Source organism: Astatotilapia calliptera, chromosome 5, assembly GCF_964374335.1.
Source record: "Astatotilapia calliptera chromosome 5, fAstCal68.1, whole genome shotgun sequence".
Taxonomy (NCBI): domain Eukaryota; kingdom Metazoa; phylum Chordata; class Actinopteri; order Cichliformes; family Cichlidae; genus Astatotilapia; species Astatotilapia calliptera.
The window spans coordinates 9150844-9175155 of NC_137426.1; the positions used below are offsets into that span (position 1 = coordinate 9150844).

The window sequence follows — 24312 nt, forward strand, 5'->3', positions numbered from 1 at the left end:
GTTTTAGAGTAACAATCAAAATAATTGTGTCCTCCAAGATGCATATTGAAAAACAAGTTTGTGCTAATTTAGTGTGGGTGGAAGTAAATATATAAACAGCCTATAAACTAAAAAGCCTGAACTGGACATTTGTGCTAAAAAAAAAACTATGTTTTAAACTGAGCTAACAATTAATTTTGTTAACTAAATGTAAAATTTTACATTTTAATGGAATGTGATCTAATTAATTTACTTACTTTTATTTACCAAGTATATTTATAAATTTCAGTGGCATTTTACTTTTATCGCTTCATGTTTATGAGGGCCAAGAATAATTGTTTTGAGTGTAGTAGCTAGCTTACTAATAAGAGACTAGAAACTGAGGACGTACAGTACAACTCCATATCTTAAAAATCACATTCTTTGTTGCGCCATCCATTAGTTTGCACTAAAGCTTATGTGTGTTACACGTGTCTGGAGTATGCAAGTCCTTAATCCAGTCGTTGATTATTTCCATTATTTCCGAAATGTTTGTGAATATTCCAGTGTGGATACGTGTTGTATTACTTATAATACAGAGGGATATGTAGAGTCTGTTAAGTTTCAACTTGGAGAGATAAAAAAGCAGACACACCAAAAGGAAAGTAAGGAGGTAAGCCTTGTTTTAAGATTTCCACAAGGTTAGAGATAGGCAGATATGCGTTACAATAAATGTCAAGTCTCCTAAAAACAACTCTGCTTTTTTTAAAAAAAAAAAAGTATGGGTTGTGAATTTTAAATTATGAAATGTTTCTATTCATATATCAAGTAAAAACAAAGAAAAGGAAAGAAAAACACAACTCGGCTGAAAACAGCCTGCAGTGATATTGTCAAGAATCACAGTTTATAAATCAGACACAGGCATTACTAACAGAGAAAGCAAACGTATTTACACGTGTAGTATATCAAAAAAAAGAAGCCAGTTATTTAAAAGAGAAGCACAAAATGTGTACGTGTCTATCAACAAGGTGATAAGAGCAGCCTTGGGAATGCTGAACTGATGATTGTATTTGTCATTGTGTCATTTGTTTTCCTCCCACTTTTCCCTATAAAATTGACCTGCTGCTGTGCTTCATCATGTTCTGAGACAGTGGTAAGAGTAGAGAAGATCTTGATTTGTTGAAAAGAAAAATTAAACAATCTGTACATTAGTGACAACCATGCAACCACAAAAATAGAAATGCACTTTGTTCTCTGAAACAATTCAACTTTGATCAGAGGTCAGTTAAAAAAATTGAACTTTTCACTAGGCTAGAGTCTAAAGCACTGAGGCAACTGTGTGATTTTCAGCGGACATTTACTGACATGAATAGCTTATTAACATTTTTATACCTCAATGATACCAAAAATCATGATTGTTGCTATTTAATCATTTTCTATGCTTATGTTAGGTCAACAAATTTTTGGTGTCTGTAATAAATGGAAATATGGCTTCTTTTTGTAAATTGCAGTTTGACAATTACCTGTATATAAAAAAAAATGCAGCCAATTCAAGACAAAACCATTTAGTTTATGGCAAATACAGAAGCGTTTCAAAAAAAGTGATGGGAGAGTGTCAGTCCTTTTTTATAGGCGAGTCAAACGGTATAAAAACTGGTCACCATTCAGCTGCCTGGCTTCACTGTTTCACTGCAACACAATTGTTGGTTGAAATAACAAAGCATCTTCTGCTTCTTTGTCACGAATCAACATTATATGACATATATGACATTATTTGACTATCCTACAGAGATTGTTTCAACTATATTAAAGTCAAAAGACAAATCCCAGTCAGTCAGCGTGCATAGCGTCTCTTGAATTTGGCAAAAGTAAGTATTCCCAAACTTTTCACATTGGAGGAACAGTCCCCGCTGTCATTATATTGTCAGCAGGGACTTTGTTGTTGTTATCATTCAGAATGGCATGGATTGAGAAGAGAAAAATTGTTGAATTTATCTCAATTTGCACACTGAGGATGAGAGACCAGTGGGTCCCAGAGGATGACTGGCAAAAGAGGTTGAAGGTGTCGTGATTCACATCTCTGTGTCAGCCACGGGGGTCTGGGTGGCAGAGTGTCCATTGGTAGTGGGAGTAGCGTTGGTCCCATTTTCTGGAGGAGACTCTCCATTGACAGTGGGCTTATCAACTTGCTCCTGGGGCAGGGGTGCAACAGACACCAGTGTATTGGCCTGGTTCTCCTCATCAACCTGAAAAGACTCGGCCTAAGAGAGAGCACAGAACCAAGACTTCATTTCATAACTTATTCTGGATTAGAAGAGCTTTAACACAGGCCAGCTACATTTTAACATACAAGCCACATGGTGTGTAATTGAAAATCGATTTGTTTTTGTGGGAGTTGTTTAAATAAGCACACTCTCAGTTAATGTCTTAGGGTGTGTGCTTTTTCCTTGCAGTTTCCACACATACTTGCTTTATTATTTTTCTTGGCAAAAACAAAGTTTGAAAGTGCGAGGGTTTTTACTCTGTCAGTGAGAAGTTTGTGGCCATGACTGATTCTCACAACAGATCTTGATTAAAAAAGCACAGCATCAACAAGCTGTTACACCAGCAATCACATGGATGTACCACCATACGTAATGTACGTGATGTTCTTTAGACAAAAAATTAAACCATCTGTATCCCCCAGGCAAGAGGCTGAAGCAGAAACAAGAGAAAGCACCACCTTAGCTTGCTTACTCTATTAAGTCAGGAATTGACTGTAAGATAATAACACATGTGATCTCAGATCCATATGTACTGTTTTTTTCTGGAAAATTTACAGTCACTGTGTACTTTGGTTAGAGGTCAAAGGTTAATTTCAGCTATTTACTCTTAAAAAAACAACCCAGAAGGTCGGTATAACTGTTATAATTTACTTCATTGCTGCTTTTAAAACACAGCACCCACAGTGGCCATCATGTGAAAAGCAACTATTAAAAATAAGGGATTTTTGGCAATAAATCTACCCACCAGTCTGACTCCTTTTGAGTTCTTGCGGTGCATCTTGAGGTAATAACCAGCTACCAGCAGTGCAGCCAGCAACAGGCCAGTCAGCAACAAGGAAACCAGTACCAACTTTGAGTTCTTTCCCCAGCGAGGAACAGCCTCCTTCACATCAGTCTGATTATAAAAATGTGTACAAAGTAACATTAGTTGAGTGTTCAGTCATAATTACAGCACTTGTAGAAAACCAGAAAAAAAGATCACTATAGAAACTGAAATGGGCCCCATGAAGGAGTTATGTTTTTAATACCTATATTTTTTTACTTGGAGAAAAAGATCTTCATTATCCAGTGACCGTGCCTTGAGAGACTTTGGGGGAAAACAGCTCCACTCTTTCTGGAAATGTATGCATAGTTGCTGCAATATATTTCCTGGCTTCAAAGCAGTGTCAAAAAAGATGCCAGTAAGCAGATAGACAGCATAATGAAAAATGAAACGTGTCAGAAAGAGGGAATTGCTTATAAGGTTGTTCCGTATATGTTGGAACAGGGAGTGAACTGTAGAGTATGACAAATGCAGAGAAACAGATGGGAGTAACAGGCACACCCATAACCAAATATTGTTCCCTAGGTATTAGAAAAAAATGTTTTGCTGCTGACAAGTGGATTGTTTGTGGGGTTTGACACCAAGTGTCAGCCTGATGCCTTTGAAAAAGTCTCCAAACTCTTTTCGTATTTCGTATTTTTCCCATGAGTAGCTTCCTGTCGAGTTTGATTATGAGTCAACTTTTAGTGGCTCTTTGGTGCCCTCGTGCTATTGCATAGGTTTGAATCTTTATCTATCTAACAGATAAAGTGACATTATGACACAAAGACAAAAACAAAAGGTAATTGGCACTGAAACTACATCCAAATTATATGACTATGCTGACACTTGTGCAATATAGTGCACTAGGTGGGACTTTACCTTGTCTTTTATGTTGTCGTTGTTGAACTTGTTAGCCATGCCTGTAACATCATCTGTAAATACACAAATGTTGGTGTTTTTACTGTCACAAGGTAGACATAACCAGAGGGTGCTATATTGTTGGACAAGATCATTTTTGCTTTAAAAATTTATTGGTGATTTTTAATGTTTAAGGCAATAAAGAAGATGACATTAATGCAGATTTTGCAGGAATTATAACTCCTGCCAGCCAAAACATAAAAAGCTTATTATAGGCTTCAACACTGAATATCAAATTTCAAACTGAGCTTATTAAAATATTGGTACTGACCTTCAACATATTTCCCAGACACAAGGATTTCATCGGAGTTGTTTTCCTGATAGATCTCTAGTTTACAGTCCTCACTACACAGCTCTTGTAGAACGCTTTGAATTTTCACTTTAGATTCCTCCTACAAACAAGACAACAAATAAAAGGTCATTAGCACTGAAACGGTTTTCACATGTCAAAATCTAGAATAAACGTGAAATTCATTGCTAATACCAAATCATTAGCTCCCTTCAAAATCACAGCTCCAAACCTTCAGTATCACCTTTAATCTTTCTCTCATTCCCTAATCCCTTCACGCTCAGTTTCATTTCTCTTTGTCTTTAATCCAGTCAGGGCTATCACAATTCTGTGTGCTACCTTTTCATGTAATCTGATCCAAACAACAGACTCTACCACACCGTAGCAGCCCTTTATCTCAGTTCAAAAAGGAACAGATGGCAGGACACAGTAACAGACAGCCAGGGAATGTGCACGCTTATCTGATAATTCAATTTTTATTTCAGTTTCCCTGCAGTGGCACCAGAATGGTTCAGTTACATAAATGAATGCACTGCACTAGATAAGCCTTTCAATTACATATTTAGCTGGATAGCCAAGACCTTATTTTGCAGGTCCATCACTGTGTTATATGCAGTGTCTCATATCAGGAACTTCGCATGCCATTACTGAAATACTTTACTCTTTAAATAACGCAAGGGTAAACGCCTATATACCCTACTCTGTTTCAGTCCCTCCCTGTGAGCAAGGTTTACTCTCTGATCTGAAGCACGGTTCATTTCAGATCTCGGTTTCATCCTGTTTATAACCATAGCAGCATAAACTGTACTGCTCAGTTGTGATAAACTTTACATGAACCATTGTTGTTGTTTAATTTGCTCTAGATTAGAGCAAAATTGTTCCTCTGAAATGACAGTGAAAAACAGAAATCCTTGGTAAATGTCTTTGACTGGTGGCACAAGAACCCCCGATGTTATTCTGCTGGTTACAGTATATTCTACAAGGCATTTGCTGCTCAGGCTACATGAGAGCTGTAGCTAACTGAAACCATATCTAGTGAGTTCAGACCTCCACATAGCTTTGTAGACCTCAAAGCTGTTATGCTTAGACACTGGAGAATGTATACTTCTAAACACAAACACACCCACACACACACCCACAGTACTGCCTGAGGTCTCTTTACATTATTCATTTTACAGTAGCGGTGAGCTTCCCATCATGCTCCCACTCCCTCTGCACTCATAGCACCATACATCCCCTGGATTACATACAGCAGAAATATTTTTGGACATTTCCTGGGCAGCGTTTTTCTCTAGCTTCACTGAGATGTAACAGTTACTGCCTTCAAAATGAGGAAAAATTTCCTGCTGAGCTCATGTTCGCCTGATTGCCAGTGGGAATGGCAACTAAACCAATCCGGGGAATATTTTTCTCTCTAGTGCAGTTGGTTGTTTGTGTGAGCACAGGATGAAATGTATGCAGGAATATTTTAAGATTCTTTGTTTTACTCTCGGCTATTTCCGTCTTATTACCTGTATGATTTTGTATATTTTTCTTCCTGCTACGTCTTCCAAACATTTTCATTGTACACCGAATATGAGAATAAGAAACAGAACTTACACAGTTGGAGGATGCCTTGAGTTTCAGACTGACAGCACTTCTGTCTTCGATAACCTCTTTGCTCACGCATCTGACATCATCCTTTGGCACCGGCTGTAAAAAGAGAGAAACCAAAACTCTTAACCTTGATGTGCCCTTCTTACCATTAACTGCAGCATGGCACCAGCCCAATGTAGCCAGTTCCTCTAACCAGTGTTTATACACAGAATTCGATTTAGTGTTGAATTCCTTTGTTGCCCTTTCTAATATCTGTAAGTTATTTAAATTAAATCCACTAAACATGAAACAATATGAAACACATAAACAATGGAAATTTACAAAATAGAATAGAATTAAATTTAACTTCATACAATGCAATAAGGAATTCAATATCTTACGCATGTTGGGTGTCCTGTCATCTCTCTGTTTTTAGGTTAATGTCATTCAAGTGCCTAAAAAGTGAAGTATTAATGCGCTCCTCTGCTAAGCTACTTTTTAAGCTACTTAAAAACATCCTTTTTTTAATGATTAAACTGTTATTGATTTTCTATCATTTGCTGATTTCCCTTACACCGAGTCCAAATAACATTATGTCTTAATTGCAAACATGTTTGATGCTCCCAGAACAAGGAAAAAAAAATCTAAGTCACACTTTTAGGATTGAGCTCAAATATTCAGAGATGAAAATTTGTATCAGTTTTTGCTGCAGGGATGACATTTTTGAGTTGATGAACAAATGCAAAGGAAATGTATTTTGTATGAAATCCATCCTTATTTTCTTATGCAAAATCAGCTACCACTAATCCTTTTTCCACATCAGGAATCGTTTGCAAATAACGTCACGCCTGAGTATAATTTGCAACATTTGAAAATTTGATGTAAAACCAGGTGTCCCTCAATGTTCTATGCTTATGCAGCTATATGTTATTCTAAAGTGAGTATTTAAAGTAGACGTCTTCAAATAAGAAGTAAAATGATTTGTTTTGTCCTTTTTTTTTTGTTTTAAATCACATTTACTTGTTTCTATTCAACAACATGCTTTTCTCGGTCTACTCTTCCAGATAAACTTCAAACTAGCAACATTGCGTTATGTTATGACAGCCTGTGCAGTCTTACCTTTGGTTTATTGTTAGGTCCGTCACCTCTTGAAGGTGCTGGAGTATCTGATTCCAGAATTTCCGTGTGTACCACAAATTCTGTTGCACCAAATGCCTTCTGTGTAGCTTCAGTTTGACTGTAATCATTGTCTCCCGGCATCTGTGTAGTTGTAGCTGCTGTAGCCGCTTGAGTTCCTTGTTTATCAGTAGGATATACCAACTTTTGACCTTGTGAATCATCGTTTTCTGAAAATATAATTCAGTTGACATGGTTAATATGGTAAATAGCCATACAATACACACAGTTTCGATTCCAGGCGTTTGCGTAAAAAAGGTGGCAATTTACTTATTATTAAGTATTGCAGTTTGGTTTGAAGTGTGTGTAGACAAATGAGTGGGCTATGGTTTTAGAAAATTGCGTGAGGTTATATGCAGTTCATTCTGAAAAATGATGACATTATTTCAGCTACAGCAATCCATTCAGCCCAGGGGCTTAGGTACACTTTAAATGAACTCCATTAAGTATGTGTCTGTTCGTAGGGACACTGCAGCCCTGTGTTTACAGGTCTAAGATTTTACATTTGTTCTGATAATACCTGTATTCATATAAGAATTGTCAGGACAACTTGGTATTCTTTTGCGTAGATTGTGACTCAAATAAAGTACTCTGTTCTTTCTTCACATAAGTGAGTCCATTTGTCACACACACAAATAAATCTGTACAACAAACCTCAATAAAAGGTATTATTATTATGTAATGTATAGTGTTTCTTACCAGGAAATTGTGATGGCTTTGGGACCATGTCTCCACGTACTATCGACGATCCCACAGCCGCCGCTGTTTCTTGTTTCATAGGTGCGTCTGTCTGCGCCATGACTCCTGCTGTTAAATCAGAATGTATGTTAAGTATAGGAAAGAATCTTTCAAGGGTTTGTTTTGCATTCAGTTACACGGAAGAAACATGACTTATTGAGTCAGTTGTCCATCATTTTAATTTACCTATGCAGGTGTGATAAGAAAGTAGGTCAGAGCTGTTACCTCTGGTGGCAAATTTAGCCATCGGAGGTAACAGCTTGTAGCATGGATGGAGAATGGTTTTTAAAAGTGTGCTAGCTTAATGTCAGTTATTATCTTAATGCCTGGATTCGATGAGAGCTCTTCAGTGTTCTCACAGTATTATTTCTTCATGTCCCTCGAGGCCTCTGGAGTGATGGAAGATTAGGTAACAGATCGTAGTGCAGTAAATAACTAAAGTCTCAGATCCACGGATCACATCACAAAGTCATTTACTCTGAAATACAATCTTTTTCGCTTCAAGGTTTTAAAAAAGATCCTACGTTTGCAGTCACTTATTTTTGTTTAGACACAAATGGAATGTACAAAATAGTTTCCTGAACTGTATTAATTTGGGTTTCTATCAACCTGTTAAATGCCCTGACTGAATGTGCTGCTGAAAGACACCAGGCAGTGATGCCACAGCTTTTTCCAAATTATAGAATTATGTAATAGGTTACGGCACAGTTGTTCATTTTTCAGGAGACGTGTGACTTTAGGAAAAACATCTTTGATTAATTTCAAAACCTGTAATAACCTGGATTGCTCTAAAGACACATTTGATTTTTGTGTTCGTTTGCTGCTATGCTGCTGCACTCTGCAGTCACTGACTCGAGCTCTTTATTGTGTTTTTGTTAGGGGTAGGATCTAAAAGTCCATACAGGGTACGCAGTGTTCATTCTATTTTACCCAGCTCTCCCTCTCTCTGTCTAACAACAACAGCATTACCTCACACTCAAAACATTCCCATAATACCGTTCTTCTGCAGATCTCATTACTTCTACACTCTTACTAAGTCATTCCTTATTGTCCCATATTAAGTTTGTGATTGATTTCAGGTTTCAGGTTTGCAGTTGCTCTGTACTGCCCCCTCTTGACCTACATTGACTTCATTTTTGTTTGTGCATACTGTATACAGCTGTTACACATTACGTAGATGAACATTAGATTTCTGTGTAAATTTAAGCTGACATTTTACAGCAAACAAAAATTATAAATGGTATATTTAATGCTTACCAATTAGTTGAATTCCTAGTATGGACATATATTCATATTGTAGTTTTCTATTCTTATATAACTCACAGCACCTTACACTACAAGGCACTTTTAACTTTTACATAAATAGTCATACAGTTTTTACTTTCTGTTCATTAAGCCAGAGTAGGAAACTACTTTTGTACTTGGATACTTTGGCATGGAGAGCATACAAACTCTCTCCACAGACAATATTTAACAATAGAAGGTCACTAGAAAAAGTTGCATTTCCTGCAAAAATGCAGTGTAGTGGAATCTACGGTGGCCCTGAAGTGCAAATCACACCAACAAATTGCTAAACACAACAACAAAATTGAGAGGCCCTGATTTGTTGGTGTGATTTGCACTTCAGGGCCACCGTAGGAATCTGCTGTAAACAGTTGAAGAAGCAGAACTTTCTGCTGAAAAGAGGTGAAGAAGTGGAATTTGTGCTGAAAAGAGGTGAAGAAGTGGAATTTGTGCTGAAAAGCGGTGAAGAAGTGGAATTTGTGCTGAAAAGCGGTGAAAAAGCTGAACTTTCTGCTAAAAAGAGGTGAAAAAAACTTACTGCATTCACACAATAAACTATTTAAAAATCACTGGCATCTTTGTGCCATGCTGTTTTCTAATACTTAGGACCCATTACCAAATGCTGTACTTCCTCCTGGGCTTTTGCAGCAACAACCTTCAGTCGCTCTTTGTTTGGGAGTCACGCTTCCCTCCACTTTTTCTTTGATGAATGAAAAACATCTTCTTTTGGGCTGAGATCAGGTGACTGATTTGACCATTGAAGAATATCTCTTTTCATTGCCTCGAGAAACTCTTGCTTTGCTTTTGCTGTCATTTTGGCTCGTCATCCATTTACACTGTGAAATGCTGCCTGATCAGTTTTGCAGGATTTGGCTGAATCTGAGCAGAGTGTATATCCCTGTACACTCGATCAGCAGTCACATCATCAGTAATCAGTTTATTAGCACAGTTCCACATGCCCGTGCTATAACATTGCCTCCACCGTGTTTGATAGATGATGTGGTAATCTTCGGATTACATGCTGTTCCTTACCCTCTCAATACTTTTCTCTTCCCATCATTTCTGGTAAAAGTTGATCTTGGTTTTTCAGAACTGTGCAGCCTCTTTTAAATTTAGACAAATTCTAATCTTGCCTTCATATTTCTGACATGTATCCTTCTCCAAATACTTATAGACCTAATTGTAGTTTAGACTAAATATTGTTGGAACATTTGAATAACCTACACAAGATGTGATTTATTATTTATTTTATTTTCAATATTTTTCTCACATTCTAATTTTTATTGGTTGTTGTGTCATAACTCATCTTTTTTTTCAGGTTGCTTCAGCTTTTCTTGGAGTCATCTCTCTGTCACAAGCTGGGGTCTTCATATATGGGACACATGTGTTTACACACTGGTGACACTGTGACACATTTCCACCAACTTCATAACCCATTGTGACACGCAGGTGCCACAAGTCTAGTGTAAACATTGTGTGTGCTTATAGCTAACAGGTGGGATGGTAATCTCTAAGGAGTTCCTTTGGCATGATTAGTGTCAGCAACTGTCTATTGCAGCTGTCATGTGAGATCTGTTTTGCACTTTGTCATTGTTTTTAATTGCTTTAGAAAACACATAACAGTTAGTGATCTTTTCTGCATCTACATAAAAATTAACAGTAAATTTATCATGTGAAAGTTGCAAATATGAATCCTCTGTTTGACTTCACTCTGTATCTCTAGTTTACTTTCAGAGCAGGGACCATCTTCCCTTGTTAAACCTGTCTTTGAGATCCTTTTCCAGCCTGCGGCCTACAGCTGCCCTCCCTCCAGTCCCTCCATGTCTGGGTGGTCTGTCTGTTTATTTTAATGGAAAGGAGGAGGTTTAGTATGGGTGAGATGGTAAGGCATAAATTAGGTTTTCTCATACAAACGTGACATACAGGCTAAAGCTGAAATGTGTTGTTTCAGCTCTGAGGTCATTTTCTGTACTGCATTGACAATTAAAACCCAGTCAATTGTGCTGTAAAACAAAAGTCTAAAGATGTACACTGTGGCTGATTGTTATGTTTAGTCCTCCGTAACAGTCTGGCCTTTGAAGCAGACTCTGCTGGATGCTGGGGAGATGTTGTGGTGAATGAAAACGATAACATTAGCAATATTTTAACATATTTGCTGGATAAAATTCAACTATAATAATGAAGCAAGACCATCTCAAGCACATGTTTATAATTGGCTGCAACACTTTTATAAAGCAAAACATGCGTGTTTTAGCTTGAGGCGAAATAACACAGGGCCTTCTGCAACTCTGCCAACATTGCCAGTAAATCCTGTCCAGCTCTCTGACCAGCCATCACTCATTACACGCAAACATGTTTTCCTGACAGACCAGAAACCAGATGGAATGAAACCTCTGCAATATAATTACCTCTTATGATCAACATTTACAAAAACATTTGGATCTGAATTTGATCGCATTGTTTTTACCTAACAGTGCTGCTTTTTTGGTAGATTCTTTTTACACTTGCCGTCTGCTTTGGTTATTGGTTTAGAGGCAAGTCTGTTATTTAAAGGTAGATTGTAGCCTTGGCCTTTGTGCTGTAATCGATACAGTGGTGTTATATCCGTATTTTAACAGATTTTCTAACAGCATGACCTTTGAACTCACCACCACCTCACCTATCTTTACCTTTCACACATTCATTTAAACTACAACTAAATTGGACTTTTAACTGGGTTTACTGAATTCTTATGGTATGGTATGTTTTTTGTCTTTCTGTGTTTAATGTCTAGAAAGGTCAAGATATCAGTCATCAGCCGTGGGTCTAGCTATCACTGCACAAACAAGGCAACTGTAACTGTTGTAATAAACTTAGATTCCATATGTTATTTAGCATAGGCCCTGACTTCATTGCCCTCTTAAAGATTTTCCCATCAGATTGCTCTGAGTAAAGTCTGCAGTCTGGATATGCTAACGCACACCCCCCATCTCTTGGGACTCTGGATGAAGGAATGTGGCAGGCTTTGGAAGGAGACGAGCCCTCGGTTCCACGCCCTGCTCCCTCCCAACCCTCTGTCTCTCTTCACCCTCTCCCAGTCACGCACAGCTAATCCCAGGCATCCAGCGAGATGAGATTTAACTTCAACCTTCACACCTCCCACAGCATAACATTGCGTAAAGCAGTTTAATTTCTTTCACGATGTTCCAGAAAGTTTGCAAAGATTGCGTCATGGTGTACTGTACATAGGGTGACCAGATGTGTGACCCAAAGACTTTCCCCCCCCACTTTCCTCCCACATTGTGAGACTGGGTCCCGCATTTTGATTGTTTCTAGTTAAGCCAAGGTTCAATAAGATACGCGCTGATTAAGGCATGTTATTGGTACTGAAATTCCTAAATGGTCACAAGCAGACAAAAGAAATGTAACAAATGTTGCAACAGAAAAAAGGGAATAATGAAATAATACAAATAATATTGGATATGACTATAAAAAAAAAGTATTTTAATTTTCTTTTTATTGTACTTATTTTACGAGGGAGCTGCAAACACTTTGATTTGGCAGATTTTTTTTTCATTGATGACCTTCCTGATGCATCGTTCAAGGGATCTGTTCTTCTGTATTGACAGGTTTTCATGTAAATTGTCAAAATGCATCCATGTAACTGCAACCACTCTGCATGCTTCACTGTATGTATATGTGAAGCATGAGCCAGCTGTTAGATGCTTTCAGTGATCTAGCTTTACAAGCCTTTGGCCTCCGGTCCCACCCTGGCTTCCATAAAGTCCTGTGATACATGATCACGAGGGGAGAAAATATAGCATTGTGTGCCCGTGACCTCTGGCCTCTGCCTGCTTCTACTGATGAGAACCCTGTAACGTGTAATTGGGCTTAGTGAGGTGATAATGGTCTACACACATCAGTTAACCACCATGTTAAAGTCCCAGTGACCGAAGCTCCACTAGCCCCCGCTGCCACAAAACATTTCAATAGCTTTAATTCACAGTTTGTTTGTTTTTTTTTATGGGAAACCAAAAAAATATGTTTGTATATATGTATAGAAATGTGTTGTTTTTGATGCTAAACGCCAACACCCTCAACACACACACTGTAAACACTCAAAAATCACAATCATACTATATATACTTGAAATAGGCTCTTGTCAGCAGGACAGGGATGTCTTGTGCAGTGGTGAGTGAATGGAAGCTGTGGAACAGAGTAGCAGGATAGATCCATAATGAATGCCATAACATCCCACATGCTGTTTGATCAGCACTGCGTCAACAGCATGCAATGTATAAACATATAAATTAGTTGCAAAACCAAAATCTTTTATGGAGTAATATTCAAAAAAGACTTTAAAAACAAAATTCTGCAGGCATTCTACAATTCTACACATATTTGAATCGCTGCAGTATAGTATAAAAGAATCCCTAAAATAATTTCTTTTTAAAATAATTAATGCCCAAACTTGGAAGAAAGCTTATTTTACGGCCATTAAGTGGAATTTGTCTTCATCTGAGTCTATCTCGATTTCAGGCAGGATTACAGAATGACAAAAACAGCATTCATTGATGTATTCATAGTGTTGTTTTCTTAAGGGATGTTTTCATAATTTAGTATCAGAGTTTGTTAAGCATACACTATGGAATGTGACATTGGAGCAGAGTCCCGTAGGGTTAAACATGCTCTGCAACTCTACCCTCTTTGAAACAACAGTCTGTTGACCCCTACTATCTTGACCCTCCCCACCCCCTACTGCACCCTCTCTGCACCCCCTACTCTGTCATTTCTGTCACGCCAATTAATAGCAGAAGCCAGGCCATTCTTCTCTCATGGCAGCAAACCAACTGAATCTCATGGTTTCAATCAGGCCGGTGAAGCAGAATCTACCTCACCCAATGCTGCCCAGCTGTAACATTCACCCAGCCCAACCCTGAAGCCACTGCAGCTTCTTATCAAGAGTGTGATGCCTGTTTCTAGGGATCACAATCAGGAAACATGACATCTGTTTTCAATTGCAAGCAATATATCACTCCCCAACCCCTCTCACAGACTCACACACCCACAGTCACTCTCTCAGTTGCCCGCTAAAGTTTCACTGCCTAGTGCGTTTATGAAATGAGCCTGTCTGGATTGAGTGTGTGCAGGTAGATCCTGTTACAGTCAAAGCTGAGGATCAGTTGATAAAAGGCTTTACGTGGATTTTGTCCAGAACAAATTTAAGATTATACCTGTTGAAAATCGACGGGAATTATCATAGCTAGCACACGTTTCTGGGTGGTACTGAATAAAAATCATCTTAATGCATCAAGAAGTTGAACTAACTGCACTTATTCAATGCCCACAGATTCATTCTCTGTATCTGAAACACTGACGTTATAAACCTGGGCACTGTAAGGGGAAAAATCCCACTGCCAGGGCCAGATGGATGAGGTACTCCTCCACACTTCCTTGTAAACTTTTAGTTTTACAGCAAAAAAGTCAACTGGAGACTAATAAACACAGATGCTTACAGCAACATTTCATAACACTTTCATTAATCTATATTCATATAATCAACATCAGCTTTCCCAGCCATAACATGGACACTTATCACTTACACATACTCAGATATGGTGTGACGTTGAACTAGAATTCTTGTTTAATTAATATTAACCTTGGTCATTTATAGGAATATCCTTGCTTGACTAATTATCAGTATTTCAGTTGTACCACAACATATATAATGAATATCTTGAAGTTGAATCTTAAAGTCTTCTCTTTTTAATGCACTCCAATAAAAGTAACAGTTAGAATGTTAATATTTATTAACTCCAAGGATAACACAATGAACTCATTCCATCCATCCATTTTCTTAATCATTTATGCACCTCAGGGTTACGGGGAGCTGGAGATGATCTCAGCTGTCATTCTGTGAGAGGCCAGTGTACCTTGGACAGTTGGCTAGCCTATCGTTATCACAGAGAAATTACCAATCACTTACACTCACATTCACATCCATAGCCAATTTAGAATCAGCAGTTAACCTGTGAACTCTGGGAAAAAGTTGGGAGTACTTGGAGAGACCCCACCCTCAGTTTCACTCATAATGAGAGAACACCAGACATGCAGGGGAAACATGAAAGTGCCACAAAGAAAGGCCCCAGCCTTGATTTAAACCCAGGACCTTCTGGCTGTGAAGGAAATAGAGTATGTACATGAAATATATTTGTAGTTTGTTTATGCAGTGATAATTTTCCTCAGTCCTTGCTTCTCTGGTACTCCCTTTTATGTAATTTGTAGATCAGAGCAAATGCTTGGACCTCCTGGTTGTTTTTATAAAGCCGCATTTTCGGCTATACCATGTGAATGTACATTCACTGTTATTACACACACAGTAAACCCAAAAGTACAAAGGCTGGAAACACTTCAAAGCCAACACTGCTGAGAGGACAGTGGAAAACAGTCTACTCTTATTAGTAATGGATAAAGGAAAACACAATGGCAAGCAAACGAGAATGGTATATATGTTAAGTGCGTGTATGTAGTGTGTGTTTGTGTGTATGTATCAGCATGTTTACTTGTCACCGCTGGCTCACTTGACACTGAGGTTTGAGATATTCTGTGCTGTGTTTCTAAAAATGAAATGAACAATCTGTTGCTGACATTTTTCTAATTCTTTTTGCTACATCTCGGACTTCAGTGATTCTTCAAATCAGCTCACAATGAAGTCAACTTAAACTGTTTCATGAAAAATCAACTCATTGTCTGGGTAACATGCTTGTTCACAACATCTGTATGTCTACTCTCATTTCATCAGAGTTATATAGTAAACCCATCTTAATTTTATATATAGATAACTGCAATGCTCACATCTCCTTGGTTGGAAAGGCAATTCAGGAATAGGGATTGTTGCCTACGTTTGTAAACTTGATTCTGTGGTTGAAATATGCTTAAGCTTAAGTGGTCTGTTTTTCATTTGTACTATAAAATCTGTTATCTTCTTTATTGCTATTCATCTTTATTTGGCATGCCCATTTGGCCCAGATACAGTGTCAGATGCTTTGAGCTGCTTTGAATTAGCAATTCTCATCAGAACACTCTTATTCTTATCCAACTGGAGAATAAGAGTTTGTATCCCTCCAGATCTGAATCGATAGCCCACTGTTGGTTGAAACTATATGGGTGCAGTTTTATTTTGCAAAGCCGATGCAGCTGCCTCCCTTTGCTGATGACCTCAATCCCATAAGTTCTACATGCCATAAACGGGACATGAGGTTTGAATTAAGTCCCCCAGTGTGTGATTCATTTGCAGCCACAACAGAGGGCACTCAAGATGATAGTAAAGCATGAGCCAAAGAGCTTGAACGAGAGCTGTTTTTGTTGTTTTGAACTTTCCTATGCCACTATTGAATCTTAATATACATTTTCTTCTGCGCATATCCTATCTTTTATTTTTGTCTTTTTCTTTTCCTGTCACCAAATGTCTGTTTACTGGTATAAAGTAGGGCTGCCACGATTAGTCGACTAGTCACGATCACGTCGACTATCAAAATCGTCAACGACTGATTTAATAGTCGACCCGCGTCGTTTGAAGCTTTGTAAGATCCCAAAAGACGCAGGAATAAGTAGTAGGATTTAAGAGTGTAATAACGGACTGAAACAGAAGATGGCAGCACTGCATGTACAAGGATGCCAGCGCCGTTAAACCCCGAAGAAGAAGAAGCTGTGTCCCAGAATTCATAGCGCATCCCAGCTCAGTTTCCAACAATGGTGGCAGCTAGTTAGTTTTAATATTACTCTTATTATTCTTTCTGGGTCACAAAATAAACGTTTAACATATTTTCAGGCGAGAATGTAGCTGTGTAAACCTCAAATATCTGCTCAGTTTATCAAGACACATATTTTCAAAAGCGCTCTGACGTTTTCGGAGACGTCTGTTACCCACCAGCTCGATAGCTAGCCGGGGGCAAGGCTCACTAGAGCCCGTGAGAACACCGGACTCTGGGCAAATCGTTTTCAAACCCACCGCCGTCTTTCGCTACTCAGGTTAAACATATACAAATCCCTCAGATAACTTAAAAATTTTATTGTTTGGCTTTTTTTTTAGTATTTTATTTGTTCCTGAGTAAATCGGTTTGGCTGAGATTAAAGTTATAGTTTTTACACAGCTGAATAAACGTCAAGCAGACAACTGATTATCAGAAGTGTGAGATGCTTGAGAATATACTCTGGTGTCCTGTTATATTTTAGATATCAAGGAGTTTATTAAACTTCACCGAAACAATCTGCAAATTTCATTAAAATTTAATAAACTATCATCTTGTCTTTATTTTTAGTTAGCACATACCGTAAACACTTAAAGCTGTAAGCTAATGATAGTTATATAAGAGCAGATGCATGCTGGTGCAATGGATGCATGATCTGATTAGTCTACTAATCGCAAAAATAATCGGTGACTAGTCGACTATCAAAATAATAGTTTGTGGCAGCCTAGTATAAAGCTACAGATAGGAATTCTATTCAAAACTGGTTTCAAATGAATTTAAAACATTTGCCACATTTAAATTTAGCTATTGTAGGAACTAAACTTTAGAATAAGTTCTGCAGTGTGAAAAATATGGTGACATCATCACACAAACATGAGTTCCAACTGTCTGTGGAAGTTGAACATCCTGATATATCCCCGATGGCTCCCCAAATCTGTTGCTACTTCACCACAGCCTTTTTTTGAAATGCACATTAACATGCAAACCCCACACCCTTCTTCCACGCACGCTTCAACTGGCCTCACGTTACAACCAGCTAAATATAAATACACATTTCTCAAAGTCCTTGAAAATCATGGGAACCAGTGCTGTAGAAAAGGAAACATAACACCAGTGGAATGCCCATAAATAGTTCTGTTGTACTGTAGAGTGCAATACAGAAAAATTAACTAGATAATACTTAAAAACTGTTTGGCTGTATACTCAAAAGTTCAAAATAGAGATTTTAACTTGAAATATCAATTCAAACTTCACTGTACCTCCTCATAATTTAAAAAAATCACTCTCTAAAAAAAATCCCTTTGTTTGCCTGGGCAAACTACAAAGTAACCCTTTTCTGAGAAATATGTTGGGGAAAACAAATCTTTATCAACTGCTTTTACAATGTATATAGATCTATTTTATGTTGGAGACAGTTAGGATTCCTGGGAATCAAAGGGTTGTAGGGTTAAAACCTGGATTCAACTCAAAGACCATTCAAACAAACGCTGCTCCACCCCAACCCCACCCTTACAGTTCACTCGAATTCAGCAGATGAGCATGCGATCTTAGAATTTGTATTCTTTGCATTTAGTATTTAGTAACTTACCATTTAAAAATGAAACGATGAGGAGCAAAGCAAAAGGCGGCATTATCCAGGGCCTGTGTGTTCTCTGTGCGGAGGATGCTGCCATTCTTGTCCTGAGCGGACACACGTCCAACGGGTGTGAGTAAAAAGAGAGGGAAAGAAGACGAGAAGCTGGTTGAGCCAAGGCACTTTAGGGTTTCCTCTTACCCAGAGCAGGATGGTGTGGATAAAGCCCCACTTGTGTTCTGTCAGTTTTTATATAGCCACCCCCCTTTCTGCTTCACTAAGGCCCAGCCCTACACCCCGTCTTCCACTTTAACCCTTCATCTGTGCCCCCACCCTTCTAGCAGGCAAAAGGAAGGCAGACATAGGAAAAGTGAGTAATGAGATCTTGTTGGGGTGTTGTGTGTTTTTTTAAAAACCCTCTGCATTCTTTAAATGCCTCTCAATGTTTAGATTATATGTGCATTAAAAAAGTGGTTCAGTGCTTGAGATATCCTTTATAGCAGTGCTGTATTGTGTGAAGTGTTTTGGTGATCACTGTTCATTATTTCATCCATTCTCTGACTGGGCAACAATGTCTGTTTGAACTGTGAACCCTGTCTGGACGGGAGCATTAATCCATTCACAATAAAAGGTGATAGCTCACAATAAGCTGTGACATTCAAGTCCTTAATAGGCTTAAAGAAATAGGCCGTGGAGCAGAATATCATACTCGAAACAAAGGTGCAATCCACTGTTATGTTAATAGCATTAATCCATTTCAGTGGCCTGCAGTCCTCACTACTCTGCAAGGCCATCAATCAATGCGAGTCTTGCCAGTAGTTGAGACACCACAGGATACGCTTAAACCTTTCACACTTCCACAAAGTCCTGAAAGCATCTAGCCCCCCTGCAATTTGAGGCTCTTTGCTTTACTTTTGTTTGCTTTCATGCTAGCTCTACTCATGCTCTGTGTGAATTGCACATCTGGAAACACTGGTGAAGGTATGCTAAATGAGTTGTTAAAAAAAAGACCCACCCTAAGGCCAAGAGAAATGAGCAACAATAGTAAGTCGAGGAAATTCACATTCTCAAGGAACAGTCTTGTAACTTGATACCAGCAATGCCCAAATCTCCCTTGTTCCTGTTTTAGCCCATCCTTCCCCCAGTCATTGAATTTCCTTCCTGTAACACCCCCACCCTCTGCAGACCTCTATCAAACATTGAGCTCAAACAGTGGGATGCTGAGGTGGGCAATTGGCTCCTTACTGTGAGCCCAAGATGAGCTTTTGGTGAAAACCTCAAGAAAGAAAGCAGTGGTATACCGATGGCCACAGCTGTAAGCCATCAGTCATGCCACCCCAGTAAAATATTAATTACACTGTTAGCTAGTTAAGTATTTCTTCAACTTGAGTCCTAATGAATCACAACTTGAGTAGTCAATGACAAGGAACAGATTTTACATTTTCCCCTCCACAAATCACAACAGGAACAAAATTATAGTTTTTCTTGCCCATTGTATATGTTTTCTTCTGTAACGTTTTATCCAATAAAGTTGACCTATTTCCAGTCATTTAAAGTCCTACATTTTATACTTTGTCTGTCATAGGGAGTTTATTCCCAGTTCAAAAATAATCCTTGCATTTTACGCAGGGCTTGGTGCAGCCCCTCAGTTTATCAGCTGTTTAATAAAACCAGTTTTAGCGTCTCGCTGTTAATGCTCTTCTCTAACGTTCTTCAGTTTGAGAAGCTGCACCTTTCAAACAAAAGGTTTAAACAGATGATTGTTGGGGTTGCTGTTCTCTCTGACATTGTAGTTATCTAATAGTAGAAAAACACTTTGGCATGTAGCATTTAGAGCTCTATACACCAAGCTTTTGGCTCACAAGGATTACTTGTTGATCTAATTGCTAGAATCTTTGGATAAAGCAAAGCCTATAGGAAATGTCCAGGGTTCAGAGAAACTAATTTATAGTTTTTCTGAACCGTGTGTGTGTGTGTGTGTGTGTGTGTGTGTGTGTGTGTGTGTGTGTGTGTGTGTGTGTGTGTGTGTGTGTGTGTGTGTGTGTGTGAGTCTTGGTTGTAAGCGCATTTTCAGATGTCATATTCAAGTTTTTGCTTTTTAGTTGTATAAATCATGTGCATACGCCTCGGAGCATGTGTGTTAAATGCTCTCTGAAATGTATGATGCACTGTCTCATGGGCAGAAATACTTTGCTTGTAGTTTCTCACAGTGAATCCCCTGTAGATATACCCTGTACTTTAAAGACCACAAAAATCTCAAGCTGTTGCAAACCATTTTGTAAAAATGTGTTGTTTTTTTCATTTGTATGCATTCTTTTCATTTCTATTTTTCTCATTTTATTCAGTCAACACACACTTGCTTTCACATATACTCACCTCCTTTTGCAATCAAACACAGTAAAAGAAAGCATGTTTGTCTTTTAGGCATATGTTAGACTAAATCATTGTTGGTAGTTAATTTCTCTTTTGTTAATGGTGTTTGTGCTGAGGAAGGTACATTAACCTGAATTGAACCTGCGTCAGAATTTCACTTCTTTAAGGTGTTTCAGAGGCGTCAGTGGCGTTTTATCCATGCAAACTTGCTTGGTTGTTAATTGAATGGCTTTGATCACTGAGGCTAGTCTGGTGAATCAGATGAGTACTTTAAGCGGCAGATCCTCTTTACTTACTAGAGATCATATTAGAAGGATATTACCTGGATTATATTCTCAGAAGACGTGCTTCTGAGATTATAAGAAAGCCTCTTTTAGCCTCTTTAAAAAGACAGAAGCTTTCTTTATAGTTTTGTTTAAAATGCGAATCTCAATGGTTGACTACTAGGAATGTTTATTTTATTTTGTCTGAGAGCACAAGAACGCAGGGTGTCCACACGCAGTGGCTTATTTGTGTGAGCTCAGGCAGAGTTCTGAGCAGGAAGCTGTAAAATGGCAACTCACCTAATGTTTTGGGAAACACATTTTTTCCACCCATACATAATTACCAGCTCAATTTAGGAGATTAGTAGTTCTGTTCTGACTTTAGTCACAGAAACAGCTGAAAAGCAATTAACACACTTTGTAAAATGAATTAAAGGATTTATTGTAAAACAAAACAAAATAGTGTGTTCTTATTTTAATTTAAATTTATTTATTTGTACAAACATGCAGTAACACACAGCCACAAAAACACATACTATGTAATGCAGATTTTATGGCACTTTGAAAATGTGAGCTATAAAACCAGCTTGGCTACCTAGGAGGGAGTCTGTCTTGAAGTGATTTCATGAGTGCAGGAGAGAGGGAAGCTGAGAAGGAGGGAAAACTTTGGGAGGAGCAGAAGTGGGTGGAGATTTTGTTTCAAACTCCAGCAAATTTGGACTGTTACCTCTCTATGCTGAGCAACGAGAGCCGTGCAGACAAATAACAAAAACAGTGTCACTCTTCCCAAAATGAAATATGCTTTCATTTGGGGCATTTCAGGGATGCATCCATGTGGCTGGGCTCAGTATTTCAGAAACTGCTCATCTGCTGGGATTTTCCCCTCTCTAAACTCTAGAGTTTAAAGAGAATGGTTTGAAAAAGAGAAAATATCCAGTAAGTGGCAGTTCTCCGGGCAAAAATGCTTTGTTGATGTTAGATGAGAATGGCCAGGCTGCTTCAAAGTGATAGACGGGCAACAGAAACTTAAATAGCCACTTGTTCCAACTGAGGTATGCACCTCAGTTCGGTCCTTGAAAGAGATGCAACAGTGGAAGACCACACTGGCTGTCACTGCAGCTAAGACCTGGAAACTTAGGCTAAAGTGTGCAGGGTCTAGTCTGGAGTTTTCAAATATAATGCAAGTTGTTTAATTTTTTTTTTTGTTAACTGTCGATAAAAAAAGTTACATCCTTACATTCTATAAAATTAGCTGAAATATATTGTCACATAATTACTAGTTAACAATAACAGAAACTGTAACCTATCCTATCTTGATGTGAACACACATTCAGTCTTTTTTTTGTTAACATGTATGAATACAAAGCCAACAAAAAACAAAGTTAAAAACCAGAGAGACCCTTAAAGTGATAGAAATGTGGAAAGTGTGGAACCACTTACAGGTAGAAATGGAGTCTGCGAGCCCAACTGCTCATCATGCCTTTGATAGCTGTTAAAGAGACGCTGGGGTCAGCATTCACTCAGCTTTAACATCACCATCACCCAGAGTTCTTAGCTAACTTTGTGTCAGCATGGAGTCTGTGCAGCTGTTTACAAAGGAGCTGAAGTTGTGTTTGCAGTATGATGCAGTTTTTCCTGTCCTGCTGAAAATGCTATTGTCCCTTGGTTTCATAATAAAAGTAATGTTCATGTCTCTCTGTTCAAATACTCCACCATTTTCCTCTTCCTGAACACAAACTGAAATCAGCTAACTGAAGTGCAAGTATGCAGGAAGAAACGAGGATGCCCCCCCCCAAATTTCTAACCATCAGATGTGCAGGTGGTTGAAGAATCTTTGTTACACAAGTAAAGACAGAGCTGTAGCCTTAATTGCTGGAATTTGTTCCAGTCAAGATGTTATATTACTGTTTCTCTAAAATATGTAATGTGATTATAGGAACACGTTACTTTGGAGCGTGCTACACCAAACACTGAAGGTGGCTGAATCATGTGCTTGTTGTAACATATCTGCTGAAATGTATGCTCATCTCTACCATATTTCTGTGGTATTTGCTTTTTATATACTTTATATTTTTCTGCTAAAGACTGCTGCAGCCACTGTTGATGTGGCTGCTCAGTGGAAGTGTGTGGGCAAGTAACATTACCAGCACATAGCCAAAGCCACTGTCAACACTCTCAGTATGTTTTAGCTACTCTAGGGTGTACATAAAGCAGAGTTTCCAAATGTTGTATATCATCTACTAACCCAGAAAATGAAATAAAGCCTCTGTTAATGTTAACTCCACTGTTATTAGAGCGCTGCAGTGATGAGAGGCGGTAAGACACTGTTAATTATATTGCATGGATTTGTGTTTTCTTTTATTTTGTGGGACAACAAACAATATGTGCAGCATTTGGAAATCATTTAAACTAAAACTTGGGCCTGTTGAGAGGCCAATTGGCATGCGCTTCATAAGGGCTACAGCGACGTGTTGGAAATCTTACTTCTCACATATGCAGAAGTGAAAGTCTCTCACTTTTATCTAGGTTAGAAGTATAACGTCTACAGATTAACCGTAGGGTCTCTGATTGACCAGTCAAAATAGCTTCACACAGAAAAACAGTTCATCACAAAAATTAAAAAAATTAAAAAAAATCTGATACTCACTGAAGTTGTACTGAATTTTATCATTGATTATTTCTTGTTTTTTCTTTTCTTTTCCCTTTTTGACATTTACATGTATGTTGCTCTACGATGTACATATCTGGCTTTGATGCACAGATTTATGCACACCGTCTTAGTTACCCAAAAGACCTCATTAATTGTATTTATTAGAGTTTGAAAATGATGTCATTTTTATGTATTGAAAAAATGACCAGTGATACAGTTGTCCCAATTTATACAATTTATACCTTCACAGTACAGTTGCACTAGTTTCTCTTCTCCCTGTCCTATGAGTGCTCTTTCTCAAACAGACATAGGTGAAATGAAATCTTTTTAGTTGCATTTATTGCAAATTGATTTGTTACCATGCCAGTGAAAGTTTCCCATGAGTTTATGTTAAACTCAAGATAATAAGATTTAAAAAGTCAGAAGGGGAAGCTTCTTCTTTTCTCAATCACTTCTGTCATCCAAAGATTCCTGACACATGATGCCATAACCACAGAACAAAACAGAATTTAATTGAATTTACTAGCGAACTGTCAAATTACCTTATATAATTTTTGGACTCAGAATTGGAATAATATTCAGTCAAATTATTAGATGTCTTTATTTCCTAGTCCAGTTGTCGTCAACTACATTTGTCCAAGAGACAGAATTTTCTCAGCAGGCACTGTGAGGGGCCAGATGCTGTTTTAAAATAAAATGAATATTGTATCCTAGGT

General features: G+C 38.2%; 1 protein-coding gene and 1 long non-coding RNA gene across 3 annotated transcripts in view; one reads left to right on the forward strand and one right to left on the reverse strand.

Moving 5' to 3' along the window:
• Positions 1-23593, forward strand: part of LOC145428849 (uncharacterized) — a 35060-nt gene extending 11467 nt beyond the window's left edge. The window contains exon 2 of the long non-coding RNA XR_013909182.1: positions 10326-23593. This is a non-coding gene — a long non-coding RNA (uncharacterized LOC145428849). The remainder of the gene's footprint in view (positions 1-10325) is intronic.
• On the reverse strand, positions 844-18461 carry si:ch211-286o17.1 (uncharacterized). Of its 2 annotated transcripts, none has more exons than XM_026167077.2 (8): positions 18326-18461; positions 7685-7792; positions 6929-7155; positions 5834-5926; positions 4217-4337; positions 3907-3959; positions 2968-3117; positions 844-2219 (listed from the first exon to the last, which is right to left on the reverse strand). In XM_026167077.2, the coding sequence occupies exons 1-8, from the start codon at positions 18408-18410 to the stop codon at positions 2031-2033; spliced, it is 1026 nt and encodes a 341-aa protein (XP_026022862.2). In that variant the 5' UTR covers positions 18411-18461; the 3' UTR covers positions 844-2030. The 2 variants fall into 2 exon arrangements, with proteins under 2 accessions (XP_026022862.2, XP_080157774.1); XM_080301648.1 differs by lacking the exon at positions 844-2219 and adding an exon at positions 3251-3375 and having other exon boundaries at positions 2974-3117.
• Positions 23594-24312: the final 719 nt, after the last annotated feature.

Coding starts and splice junctions, on each gene's coding strand:
- si:ch211-286o17.1 (XM_026167077.2), bottom strand. CDS start 18,410: ATGGCAGCATCCTCCGCACAGAGAACACACAGGCCCTGGATAATGCCG. Junction 4,338..5,833: donor TCAAGGCATCCTCCAACTGT/GTAAGTTCTGTT, acceptor TCTTGTTTGTAG/GAGGAATCTAAAGTGAAAAT. Junction 3,118..3,906: donor ACGACAACATAAAAGACAAG/GTAAAGTCCCAC, acceptor TTTTATAATCAG/ACTGATGTGAAGGAGGCTGT.